The 13608-nt window shown below is 38.8% G+C and overlaps 1 protein-coding gene across 12 annotated transcripts in view; it reads left to right on the forward strand.

Moving 5' to 3' along the window:
* The window catches only part of LOC105476274 (coiled-coil domain containing 15), a 97651-nt gene that overhangs the window by 29746 nt on the left and 54297 nt on the right, over nucleotides 1-13608 (forward strand). For 8 of the 12 annotated variants that reach the window (XR_011611243.1, XR_011611244.1, XR_011611245.1 and 5 more), the window contains 7 exons: nucleotides 4776-4922; nucleotides 5164-5922; nucleotides 8792-8911; nucleotides 9154-9276; nucleotides 10298-10405; nucleotides 10900-10974; nucleotides 11287-11409. Coding sequence is in view for 7 of the 12 variants with exons in the window: in XM_071075999.1 (XP_070932100.1) it covers nucleotides 4776-4922; nucleotides 5164-5922; nucleotides 8792-8911; nucleotides 9154-9276; nucleotides 10298-10405; nucleotides 10900-10974; nucleotides 11287-11409 (1455 nt within the window). In the remaining 5 variants the exon portion in view is untranslated. Of the gene's footprint in view, nucleotides 1-4775; nucleotides 4923-5163; nucleotides 5923-8791; nucleotides 8912-9153; nucleotides 9277-10297; nucleotides 10406-10899; nucleotides 10975-11286; nucleotides 11432-13608 lie in introns of all 12 variants that reach the window. The other 4 variants (XR_011611247.1, XM_071075996.1, XM_071075995.1 and 1 more) reach the window with 4 other exon arrangements.

Raw genomic sequence — 13608 nt, forward strand, 5'->3', positions numbered from 1 at the left:
GGGTGCATATGTATCTAGGATAGTTAAGTCTTCTTGTTCAATTGAGCTTTTTACTGTTATGTAATACCCTTCTTTGTCTTTTTTAAAATTGTTATTTGTTCAAAGTCTGTTTTGTCTGAAATTAGAATAGCAACCCCTACTTTTTGATGGTTTCCATTTGCTTGGTAGATTTTTCTCCATCCCTTTACTTTGAGCCTATCTGTGTCTTTTCATGTGAGATGAGTCTCTTGAAGACAGCATACCATTGGGGTTTGCTTCTTTACCCAACTTGCCACTCTGTGCCTTTTAATGGGGCATTTAGTCCATTTATATTCAAAGTTAGTATTTGGTGTGTGCAGATTTGATACTGTCATCATGTTGTTAGCTGGTTATACAGACTCGTTTATGTGGTTGCTTTTTAGTATCACCGGTCTATGTACTTAAGTGTGTTTTTGTAGTGGCCAGTAATAGTCTTTCCTTTCCATGTTTAGCACTCTCTGCAGCACCTCTTGTAAGGCAGGTCTGATGGTAATGAATTCCCGTAGCATTTGGTTGTCTGAAAAAGATCTTATTTCTTCTTCACTTATGAAGCTTAGTTTGGCTGGATGTGAAATTCTTAGTTGTAAATTCTCTTCTTCAAGAATGCTGAATATAGGCCCCCAATCTCTTCTGGCTTTTAGGGTTTCTTTCTGCCAACAGACTTGCTATTAACCTGATGGGATTCTCTTTTTAGATGACCTGCCTCTTCTCCCTGGCTGCCTTTAACATTTTTTCTTTTATTTCAACCTTGGAGAATCTCATAACTGTGTGTTTGGGGGATGGTCTTCTTCTTGTGTAGTATTTCGCAGGGGTTCTCTGCATTTCCTGGATTTGAATGTTAGCCTCTTTAACCAGGTTGGACAAATTTTCATGGATGATATGAAAATATGAATACATTTTGCAAGTTGCTTGGTTTCTTTCCCTCTCAGGGATGCCAATGAGTCATAGATTTTGTCTTTTTATATACTTCCATATATCTTGGAGGTTTTATTTATTCTTCTTTATTCTTTTTTCTGTATTTTTGTCTCACTGAGTTATTTTGGAGAGCCAGTCTTTGAGCTCTGAGGTTCTTTCCTCAGCTTGGTAATTCTGTAATTAATACTTACGACTGCATTATGAAATTCTCGCAGTGTGGTTTTTCAGCTCTATCAGATAAGTTTGCTTTTTAAAATGGCTGTTTTGTCTATCAGCTTCTGTATCGTTTTATTGTAATACTTAGATTCCTTGGACTGGGTTTTGACTTTCTCCTGAATGTTGATATTTTTGTTCCTATCCATGTTCTGAATTCTATTCCTGTTATTTCATCCATTTCAGACTAGTTAAGAATTATTGTTGGGGAACTAGTGCAGTCATTTGGAGGTAAGAAGACATTCTGGCTTTTTGAGTTCTTGCACTGGTTCTTATGTTTGTGGACTGTATTCCTTCAGTCTCTGAAGTTGCTGTCCTTTGGATTTTTTTAAAAATCCTGTTTGATGTCCTTGGGGGTTTGATTCTGGTATAAGGTGGAGTCAGTTGACTGGCTTCATTTCTGGAAGATTTTAGGGGCCAGGACTCAGCTCATGACTCTTGGACTGTGTGCTCTAACTCTGGGGGACTGGTATTGGCCCTGGCTTTGTTCTCTGGCCCCTTACGGTTAGGAACCTGCCACAATGGAGGAGCTAAGGTGTTCCCAGGCTGCTGGTCCCAACACACTGATGGATGGTGCCAGCCAAAACACTTTTTTGGGTGGTGGCAGTGGGATTCATGCTTGTTTTTATGTGCCAGCAGCAGTGGCAGCATGGCAGGGTGCATGCCATGGTGGGATGCTGGCAGGTGCAGGGGTACTGGCCTCATTGTAGGCATTTGCAGTCGTGGTGGTTGCAGTGCTGCACCAGAGGATGGAGCAGTGGGGGTGGGGCCTACTGGCATCATTGTGCATGTTCACTCTGGTGGCAGTGTCAGCATGTCATGGGCTGCTCGCAGGCATGGGGCTGGTGCCCTCCATGTAGGCACTCATGTGCAGCAATGGCTGTGCAGGGCAAGGGGTGGGGCTACTCGTCTCCTTGCATGCCTTTGCATTGGCAGTAGCGGCACACTATTGCAGGCAGGGTGCACTCACATTGGCAGCAGTGGCATGTGGAGTGTATGCACACTGGTGGGGAAGGGGAGGCGAGGTCTGCCTGCACACACACGTGAGCAAAATGATGTTGGGGTTGCTGTGGGTGAGTGCATGCTGGAAAAGTGGCATGAGGGAGGATGCAGTGGGGGAAGGGCATAGGCAGGCTCATGCTGGTTGGTGTGGTTCGCTGTGATGGTAAGGCATGGTCTGCCAGCACAGGAGCTATTATGTGGGCCTCTGGGAGGCACCCCGGTGGTCATCTGAGGTTGTACTGCAAGCAAGTGCAGCCAGGCTGGTGCCCTGGGAGAGGCTGGTAGACGGGTGCACTCATGTAAAACTGGCCCTGTCTCACGGACAAGATTGCCCTGCACTGTTCACGTCCAACAGTTCCTCTATGGCTAATGTCTCCTAGGGGAGCAAAGTGGGCCTTGGGGGATGGGCAGCCTGACCATGTCCCACTACAGATACTCCTGTACCAAAAGCTCTAGGCTTTGCACTGGCTGGAATTCTACCCCACCACCTCTCTAAGCAGCTCTCCCTGATAGCACAAGTGTCGGTGGGGGTTGTGGGGTCTCCTGCTGCCAGGATTCCAGAGGTCTGTGGAGTAAGCAGGTCGCTCCTTACTTGTTCAATTCATCCCTTCCTCAGGAGCCACTGGGGGCCAGGGACGAGTCCTGGTGCACGGTAGCCCCATTCAAGGTTCCCAGCTTCCTCCCCTTTTGGCCCAGTGTCTATGTCTTCCCTCTGTCCACTCTTAATGCCTTCCCTCCAAAGATCTGCTAGGAGTGTACCATCTTCCTAATGTTCCAGTGTCTCGGTAGCAGATGTTCCTCTGGGCTGCTTCTAGCCAGCTATTTTGCCTTTGGGATTTGCTCTAGAGCATTTTCTTCTTTCCTTAGAGAAACCCTGTACCTCATTCTCTCCTTGCCCTTAACCTCAGTCCTGGGCAACTACTGATCTACTTTTTGTCTGTATAGGTTTGCCTATTCTGGACATTTCATATGAAAGCTATTATATGATATATTGTCTTTTGTGACTGTTTTTTTCTCTTTGCATAATATTTTAAAGTTCATCCACATTGTAGTGGATGTATCAGTACTTCATTCTTTTTATTGATGAATAATTTATTGTATAGATGTACCACATTTGGTTTATCTGTTTATCAGTTGGTAGACTTTGGGGTTTTTTGGTGTTTGTGAATTATGAATGATTGTGTATGAGCAGTTGTGTACACATTTTTGTGTGGACATTCACTTCTTTTAGGACATTCATTTCTAGGAGTGAAATTGCTGGATCATATAGTAATTCCATGTTTAACATTTCAAAGAACTACTAAACAGTTTTCCACCAGCAATATGTGAGGGTTCCCATTTCTCTGTATCCTCTCCAACACTTATTATTGTCCTTCTCTTCTGTTATATCTATCCTAGTAGGTGTGAGTTGGTATCTCACTGTACTTTTGATTTGTAGTATATTTTCCTGATGACTCATGATCTTCAGTATCTCTTCATGTGCTTGTTGCCCAGTTGTATAACTCTCGTGGATAAAACATCTATGCATGTGCTTTGCCCATTTTTAAAATTGAGTTGTCTTTTTGTTATCAAATTGTTAAGTGTTTATATATAAATTTATACATAAAATATATATATTCTGGATACAAGTTCCTTATCAGATAGTTGATTTGCAAGTATTTTCTCCCATTCTATAGACTGTTATCTTACTTGATTAATAGTATTGTTTATGGCACAACATTTTTAAATTAGTCACTTCTTTTTTTCTTATGTTGCTTGTGCTTTTGATGAATTATCTAATAATAATTGTTTATCTTAAGATCATGAAGATTTACTCCTATGTGTTCTTTTAAGAATTTTATAATTTTTAGCTCTTGATTTTAGGTCTGTGATCCATTTTGAGTTAATTTTTCTGTATGCTGTAAATAAGTGGTTCATCTTCATTCTTTTGAATATAGGTATCTAGTTGTCTCAGCATCATGTGTTGAAAAGACTATTCTTTCCTCATTGAATTTTCTTGGTACTCTTGTCAAAAATCAATTGACTATAAATTTGAGGGTTTATTTCTGAACTTTCAGTTCTGTTGCATTGTTCTGTATGTGTCAGTATTACAATGTCTTGATTCCTTTAACTTTTGTGGTAACTTTTGAAATTGGGAGGAGTGAGACCCTTATCTTTGTTCTTCTTTTTCAAGAAGGTGTTTTGCTACTGTGCGTCCCTTGCATTTCCATGTGAATTTTATGATTAACTTATTAATTTCTGCCAAGGAAAAGCCAAGTGGCATTTTGATAGGGAGTGTTATAAATTTGAGAAATATTACCATCTTACCAATCTTTACTCTTGATCCATAAACATGTTATGTCTTTCCATTTATTTTGATTATCTGTCATTTCTTTCATTTATCTTTCATTTATCTTTTCATTTATCTTTTTATCTTTCATTTATTATCGTTTTCATTATACAATCCTATACTGTAAACATTTTATAACATTTGAACATTTGACTATGCTGACCTACTAAAATTATAATAGCAGTGACCTGAAGCCTAGAATTTTATTGCAATCACATTATGTCTGTAATAGCTACATTGTGTGTGTGTGTGTGTGTGTGTGTGTGTGTGTGTACGTTTTCATTGTTTTTTTCTTTAGGAACTTGACTATGAGGAACCTGACTATGAGAAATCTCCATCTCTTGTAACTGATGAGAAAGCGAAAGAAGATTTATTTGGGAGAGACCAGCAGGACCAGCAGGATATCCTTTCTGAAGATAAGAACGAACCTTTCAGCAGAGTTCAGGTAAAGCAACAAGAAATTAAATTAACTGTGATTTGGACTAGGTATTGCCAGTAATGTTGTACTGATTTAGGATTGTAGATTTAGCTTTTGTTAAGTTGGACAAAGATTATAATTTCACATTTTATTCTAGTAATTTGCTTCACTGCCATATCATTTTGAGATTATTTTAGGAATCTTTTGGAAAACCTAGAGTATTGCTACTAACTCACATTCTGTATTTGGTGTTTATGTTCACTTTTAGAAAGTAAAATTCAAAAATCCATTATTTGTTCTGATGGAAGAAGAACAACAAAAGCAGATACATTTTGAGGGCCTTCAGGATATTCTGCCAGAAGCTCAGGATTATCTTCCAGAAGCCCAAGGTGATTTGCTGGAAGCCCAGGGTGATTTGACAGGAATCCAGAGTGTTGAGCCAGATACCCAGGCTGTTGAGCTGAAGGTTCAGATTACTGAGCCAGAAGGCCAGGCCACTGAGCCAGAAGGCCAGGCTATTAAGACAGAAACTCAGGGTATTATGCTGAAAGCCCAGAGTATTGAGCTAGAAGAAAGGAGTATTGTGTTGGAAACTCAGGATTTTCTACCCCCAAATCAGGCTTTTCTAACTAAAAACCAGGATGTTTTACTCAAAGACCACTGTGTTCTCCCTAAAGACCAGAATATTCTACTCAAATATCAGGACCAGGATTTCCTACCCAGAGACCAACATGTTCTCCCCAAAGACCAAGATATTCTACCTAAATATCAAGACCAGGATTTTCTACCTAAAGACCAGGATTTTATATGTAGAGACCAGCATGTTCTCCCTAAAGACTGGAATATTCTACCCAAACGTCAGGACCAGGATTTTCTACACAGAGACCGAGGTTATCTTCCCAAAGACCAAAATATTCTACTCATATGTCAGGACCGGGATTTTCTCCCCAGAGACCTGCATGTTCTCTCCAGCAACCAGAATATTCTATCCAAATGTCAGGACCAAGATTTTCTACCAAAATATCAGGTAAAATAGAGTGGAAAGGAGACACAAGAAGAAGAAATAAGTTACTTAGTGTTTTGAGGAGGGATTTGTAAGGACTACAAGTATACCTTGGAGATATTGTGGGTTCAGTTCCAGGCCATTGCAATAAAGCAAATATTGGAATAAAGTAAGTCACACAAATTTCTTGGCTTCCCATTACGTATAAAAGTTATGTTTATATTATACTGTAGTCTATTAGTGTGCAATAGCATAATGCCTAAAAAAAATACATACCTTAATTTAAAAATACTTTATTGCTAAAAAAAAAAAGCTTACGATTATCTGAGTCTTCGGCAAGCCATAATCTTTTTGCTGGTGAAGGGTCTTGGCTCAATGTTGATATCTGCTGACTAATCAGGGTGGTGTTTACTGATGTTTGGGGTGGCTGTGGAAGTTACTTAAGACAATAATGAAGTTTGCCACATCATTTGACTCTTCCTTTCATGAAATATTTCTCTGTAGCATGTGATAATGTTTGATAGCATTTGATCCACAGCAGAACTTCTTTCAGAATTGGAATCAATTCCCTCAAACCCTGCCACTACTTTATTAACTAAGTCTGTGTAACATTCTAAACCCTTTGTTATCATTTTAACAATGTTCACAGTAGATGCCATCTTAAGAAAACACTTTCTTTCCTCATCATAAGAAGTAACTCCTCATCCATTTAAGTTTGAACATGAGATTGCAGCAAATTCATTCACATCTTCAGGCTCCACTTCTAATTCTAGTTCTCTTGCTGTTTCTACTACATTACTATTACTTCCTTCACTGAAGTCTTGAATGCCTCAAAGTTCATGAGTTCAAATCAGCTTCTTCCAAACTGCTGTTAAAGTTGATATTTTGACTTCCTCCCATGATTCATGAATGTTCTTAATGGCATTAAGAATGGTGGACCCTTTCCAAAGGGTATCAACTTACGTTGTCCATATCTATCAGAGGACTCGCTGTCTATGACAGATAGGCCTTAAGAAATGTATTTTATAAAAAGCAAGACTTGAAAGTCAAAATTATTTCTTGATCCACAAGCTACAGAATGGATGTTGTGTTAGCAGGCATGAAAAAACAACATTAATCTCCTTGTAGATCTTCATCAGAGCTCTTGGGTGACTAGGTGCATTGTCAATGAGCCGTTTAAAAGGCATCTTTTTTTTTTTTTTTTGGAACAGTTGGTTTCAACAGTAAGTGTAAAATATTCTGTAAAACATGTAAACAGACGTATTGTCATCTTGGCTTTGTTATTCCCTTCACAAAGCACAAGAAAAGTAGATTTAGTACCATTCTTAAGGGCCCTAGGACTTTTGGAATGGTAAATGAGCATTGGCTTCAACTTAAAGTCACCAGCTGCATTAGCCAATAATAAGAGAGTCAGCCTGTCCTTTGAAACTTTGAAGCCAGACATTGATTTTTTCTCTCTAGCTGTGAAACTCCTAGTCATCTTTTTCCACTATAAGGCTGTTTTGTCCACACTGAAAATCTGTTGTCCAGTGTAGCCACCTTCATCAGTGATCTTAGCTATATCTTCTGGATAACTTGCTGCAGCCTCTCATCAGCACTTGTTGCTTTACCTTGTGCTTTCATGTTATAGAGACCTTATTTCCTTAAACCTCATGAACCAACCTCTGCTAACTTCCAACTTTTCTTCTGTAGTTTTTTCACTTCTCTCAACCTTCATAATGTTGAAGAGAGTTAGGGCCTTGCTCTGGATCAGACTTTGACTTAAGGAGATGTTGTGGCTGGTTTGATCTATCCATACCGCTAAAACATTTTCCATATCAGCAATAAGGCTTTCTTACTTACCATGTATTCACTGGAGTAGATTTTAATTTCATTCAAGAACTTTTCCCTTGCATTCAAAACAAGGCTGTTTGGTACAAGAGGTCTAGCCTTTGGACTGTCTTGGCTTTCAACAGGCCTACTTCACGAAGCTTAATAATTTCTAGCTGTTGCTTTAAAGTGGGAGACATGTGGTTCTTTCTTTCACTTGAACACTTAGAGGCCATTGTAGGGTTATTAATTGGCCTAGTTTCAATATTGTTCTGTCTCAGTGAATAGGGAGGCCTAAGGAGAGGTGGGGGGTGGCCAGGTGGCAGAACAGTGAGAACACACACAACATTTATCAGTTAGGTTTGCTGTCTTATATGAGTGTGGTTATGGCGCCCCAAAACAATTAGGATAGTAACATCAAAGATCACTGATCACAGATCACCATACCAGATACAATAATAATGGAAAAGTCTGAAATATTGTGAGAATTTCCAAAATGTGACACAGAGACATTACGTGAGCACATGCTATTGGAAAAGTGATGCCAGTGGATTGACTTGACATATGATTGCCACAGACCTTCAGTCTGTAAAAAACACAGTATCTGCAAAGCATAATAAAACCAGGTATGCTGTATATTGTACCTGATTTGGAGATCCATACTTGGAAAAAATAGTTTCTTGATTGGTTTCTCAAAACTCCAAATCTCTTACTGAGTGTTATAGTATTACCAGCAGCATATTACTCCAAATAAACAATTTGCTGTTTCTTTTCTTTTTCTATCTTTAGTTTTTTAAATCAACACTCTACCCAGATTTTATGAACAATTTAACTTTTTATTTTTAATCTTCTTCATTAGGAAAAAATTTCTGGCAACAAGGAAGAAGAAAGAGAGCAACAGGAATTAGATTACTTAGGGTTGTGGTTGGACTTTTGTGCAATGGAGTGTAGTTTTTTGTTTTATTCCATAAGGTGCTCAGTTATATTCTGATCTTAGTTAACTCCAGAATTCTCACTAAAACCTAAAGTCTTAACCTGTCATTCTTAACTGAACAATTGGTATGTTGTGTTTATTCTTTTTTAGAAAGCAGATCTGAAGCAGCCAACATCCATTTTGATAGATAGGAGAGGGAGAGAGGCGCTTCCTCTGGATGTCCATCAGGATCTTCTATGCAGGCATCATCAGGCCTCCATCAGAGGCAAGGTAGAAAAGAAAAAAGAGACCAACAGGAACTGAATTATTTAGAGTGTAGTTTGAAGTTTTCAAAGGTTGTTCTTAGCTAAACTTTGGAATTGACAAAAAGTATGGGTTTCTCTTTTATTCCATAATGTCTTAAATTATCCTGAAAAAAACTACCCTTTGGCCTTCAATGAAGCCTAGAATATTATTGCTATCATGTTAGCCTTACTAGACAATTTATAGTTTATGATTATTTTCTCTTTTAGAAAGTACACTTTAAGGAGCCATACTCTGATATGACAGATGAGAAAGGGAGAGAAGACTTGTCTCTGGCAGATTATCAGTGTTTGCCTCCCAAATCCCAGGACCAGGATGACATCAGAAACCAGGTAGAGCAGAATGAAAAAGATATAAACAGGAAGAAAGTACCCGGGTTTTATACATCCCAACAACTGGTAATTTAGAATGAGGGACTTTGGAGCTAACCTAAGAAAATAGTGGCTTTTTTTTTTTTTTTTTTTTGATGGAGTCTTGCTCTGTCACCCAGGCTGGAGTGCAGTGGCATAATCTCGACTCATTGCAACCTCTGCCTCCTGGATTCAAACGATTCTCCTGCCTCAGCCTCCCGAGTAGCTGGGATTACAGGCACATGCCAGCATGACCGGCTAATTTTTGTTTTTTTAGTAGGGACAGGGTTTCAACATGTTGGTCAGGCGGGTCTCGAACTCCTGACCTCAGGTGATCTGTCTGCCTCTTCCTCCCAAAGTGCTGTGATTACAGGCGTGAGCCACTGTCCCTGGCCAGAATATAGTATTTTTTATTCCTTCCCACATTAGTGGGAAGATTATCCTAAGTCCTATTAGAACAGAGGAACTGCTCTTCAGGAGCATAGAGTGTTAAACCCTAAACAATTCAGTTTCTCCTGGTTTCCTCTTTTTTTTAATTTTTTTTTTATTTTTCTCTTCTACTTTGTACTTCAGTGGTACAAAAGACCCTGGTCTAGGGAACTATATGAGTCAAAATCAGTTCTGTGCTTTCTGAGGCTGATGTATCATGTTCATATCTTATTCCAGAATCAGTTGACTATTTTAATTTAACAAGATAATTATTCAGCTCTTACCAAAGCCAATAGTATTGCTGCAAGTATATGCCCCTACATGAACAATGTAGGATCTAGAAGATACTTAGGATTTGGTGAGTTCATCAGACTGTTCTGTCCATGATGGGATTAAGAATTAAGGTCTACATAGTTGAGCTAAAAGTTTAACATCTCCCTCATATCAAAATATATCAGAATATTTTTACCTAGTTTCATTTCTCTGGAGTTTTCACTGATGCTTATGATATTATGATTAGCATTACACAGTTTTTTTTCTATTGTTGTTTTTCCTTTAAAACATGTTTCTCAAGCAACCTGCATCTTTTATGAGAGAAGAGAGAGTGAGAGAAGAATTGCCTCTGGACTGTCATCAATATGTTGTACCTAAAATCCAGGACCAAGACTCTCCTAGAGAACAGGTAGAACCGAATACAGTAGGAGGACTGTGTACTTTCTAAAAGAGGAACAAGGCTAAATTATATAACATTGAGGCCGAAGCCTGTCAAACCAGCTTGTTTGTGGGATACATAGAATTAAGGCCTCCAGAATTAAGCTAAGAGTATAATGTTTTTGGTCATTTCAAAATGTGCCAGAGTAATCTGGAATTTGCTTTAAAATACTCCAGGAGAAACGTTGGAGAAGAGATAGATTAAAAAGCAAAATGTTGCTAATTGTTGAATCTGTGTAATTGTTGAATCTTGAGATTCATTATACTTTTTTTTTCCTACTTTGAGGCATGTTTGGAAATTTTTATGTTGAAAAACACACACACACACACACACAGAGCTTTAACTGTGTTCTGTTATCCTCATCTAGTGTCATTACTCTGGGATTGTCACTGAAGTCTATAATATTGTCACTAGCCCATCATTTCTGCTTAGACAATCAGTTTTGTATTTTGTTGTTCCTTTAGAACAAGCATTTCAAACCACCCTCATCTTTTGAGAAATGGGAGATTGCAAGAGGAAATACTCCTGGAGTGCCATCGGTATGTTTCACACAATATTCAAGATCTAGTCTCTCCTAGAGAAGTAGAGCAGAATATATTGAGTAAGTAGCAGAGTGTAAATTGCTTTTTTTTTGGCTGAAGATTGACAGGGCAGTGTAACTGCTTCAGGAATTTAGCATTAAGGTCAGTAATAATGGGCAAAGAATATAACATTCTTTTGTTCTGTGATGTATCACACCATTCTGACCTATTGAAACTACTTCACTCGTCTTCACTGAAGCTTTTACTATTGTCACAGGAAGGATGATCCTGCTTGGATAATTTATGTTCAGTGTTTATGTTGTCTTTTAGCACAGGAACTATGAGCAGACCTCACATGATATGACAGATGAGAGATGGAGAAAGGAGTTACTTCCAGAGCGCCATGGATATATTTTACATGAAATCCGAGATCCAGGCTCTGCCAGAGAGCAGGTAGAGCAGGGTATATTAAAGAGTAAGCAGCAGAAAGCAAATTAGTTAGAGTTGGAGTTGGGCTTATCATAGATTCATTACCAAAAAAGATCATGATGATTGTGTTATTTGTTTTTAATATTAGCAATAGTATTATTAATATTATGAATAACAGCTTACATCGATTGAACACTTACCACAGCCAAAATGGTTTTAGAATTTTATATGAAGTATCTTGATTTTCATAATAACCATAGAAGATAGATACTGTTATTATCATTGGTTTATAGATGACATTTAAGATTGCTTTGCAGGTAGAGTTAAGACCCAGAACGGTGACAAGAAGTATAATGTCTACTTTTATGCCATAATATATCAGACTATTCTGACTTACTTAGATTACTTCAGGGCTATCATTGAAGCCTACAGTATTATCACTACTGTGATACCACTGCTCACACAATTTGGGAAGTGTTTTTGTATCTTTTAGAACTTAGACTTTAGGCAGCAGCCATCTGTTTGGTCGGTCAGCTGAAAGATGGCCAGAGGATTTGCTTCTGGGTGGCCATTACCACCTTTCACCCACGCACCAGAGAGATACTTCCGGCAGACGACAGGTAGAGCACACCATAGGGTATGAGCAGTGGAATTTAAACAAAATTGTAGGTACCTACTAAACTGGGAGTGGTCAGGCTGATCAAGAAGCACATTCCTGTTTTATTTCATATAGTGCAAAATGTGTCCTGAGATTATTATCCTAATCCTAAGATTATTTGAGGTCTCTCATTGAAACCTAGGGTATTTTGGGGAGCATTTATTGCCCATTTGAAAAACTATAATTTTATATGTATTTTTATAAAAGGCATATTTCTGATGGCCATTGTCCTTTACAGTGTGAGAGGGGAAGAAATGAGCAGTTCTGAGGGCGGGGATTATGAGGATCTTCCACCCCATGGCCAGGGCTAGATCGCCATCAGTAAGCTGGTAGAGCATAAGGCAGGAGCATCAAGAAATAAACTAATCAGGTTTGGGCTGGAGCTTGTTAGGTTCCTCTTGCCTAAGGTTTGGGGGCATTGAGTTAAGATCTGTAGTTTTTCAAGAAAATGTTACAATGTCCTGGCCTACTAAGATTTTTCTGTGGCTTAACTGAAGTTTGGTTTTTATCACTGGAATTTTACCCCTTTCTGCATAATTTTTATTTTCCAGTTTTATGTTTTGAAAAACAAAGGCTTACGGCAACCAGCAGTGTTAGGCTGTATGAAAGAGACTGGAGAGACATTTTCTCTCGGCCTCTTTAAGAGAGCAGAATTCTAAGGAGGCGAAGAAGCAGAAAAGAGAGTTTGGGCTGAGGTTTTCAGGACTGAACTGCAACTCTTGGTGATTTTTAGTTTGGGTCTATAAGGTTGGCCTAAGGGTATGCTGCTGTGTTTTAGTCTACATTGTCATTTATACATCCTGAGCCCTGCCAGGCTCTTTCCTACCTCCGGTCTTTTGCATATGTTTTTTCCTCTTGTCTGGGTAGTCTTCCCTTTTTCCTTCATAAAGTCGGTCCCTTCTTATCCTTCAGGTTTCAGCTTAAATGTCACCTCCTTGGAAAAGACCGTCCTTACCACCTTATCAAAAATAGATCTCCTCTTTTCTGTTTTTCTCTATCCTTGCATTCTGTTTTTCTTTATCCTTGCATTCTGTTTGTTTCCTTTTCAGTGCAAAACAATTTGTAGTTAGTTACTAGTTTACTTGTTTTCTTATTGTCTAGAGATTTCCCACTAGCCCATAAGCTTTGTGAGAGAGGTACCATACCTGTTTTATTTACCATTATATGAACAGCACTTGGCACAGTGGCTGGTACCTAGTAGTCACTGGGTAGATATGTTTTGAACGGATTAGCCAATCAATCAAACATCTATTGAGCACCTTTTAGGTTTTAGCCATCGTTTAAATACTAAATATCAAAGATACAGTTGTGAGCAAGACACAACACTCAAATTTCAGGCAATCTAAAGAAGAGAGACTGATACATAAACATAATTATGAAGCAGCGTAATTAGCAATAGAGGACATATAGGGCATTCACAAAGCACACAAGAGGGGTACTTACTCCAGACTATTCAGTTCAGGTTACAGCTTTGGTGGTCTGAGTCTGTTGTCCTTCTGCTGTTACTGTCCCTGGAAATTTTCAACCCTGGAATAGCCTTTTCTCCTTTTTTTTTTTTGAGACAG

This window comes from Macaca nemestrina, chromosome 12 (assembly GCF_043159975.1).
Source record: "Macaca nemestrina isolate mMacNem1 chromosome 12, mMacNem.hap1, whole genome shotgun sequence".
Taxonomy (NCBI): domain Eukaryota; kingdom Metazoa; phylum Chordata; class Mammalia; order Primates; family Cercopithecidae; genus Macaca; species Macaca nemestrina.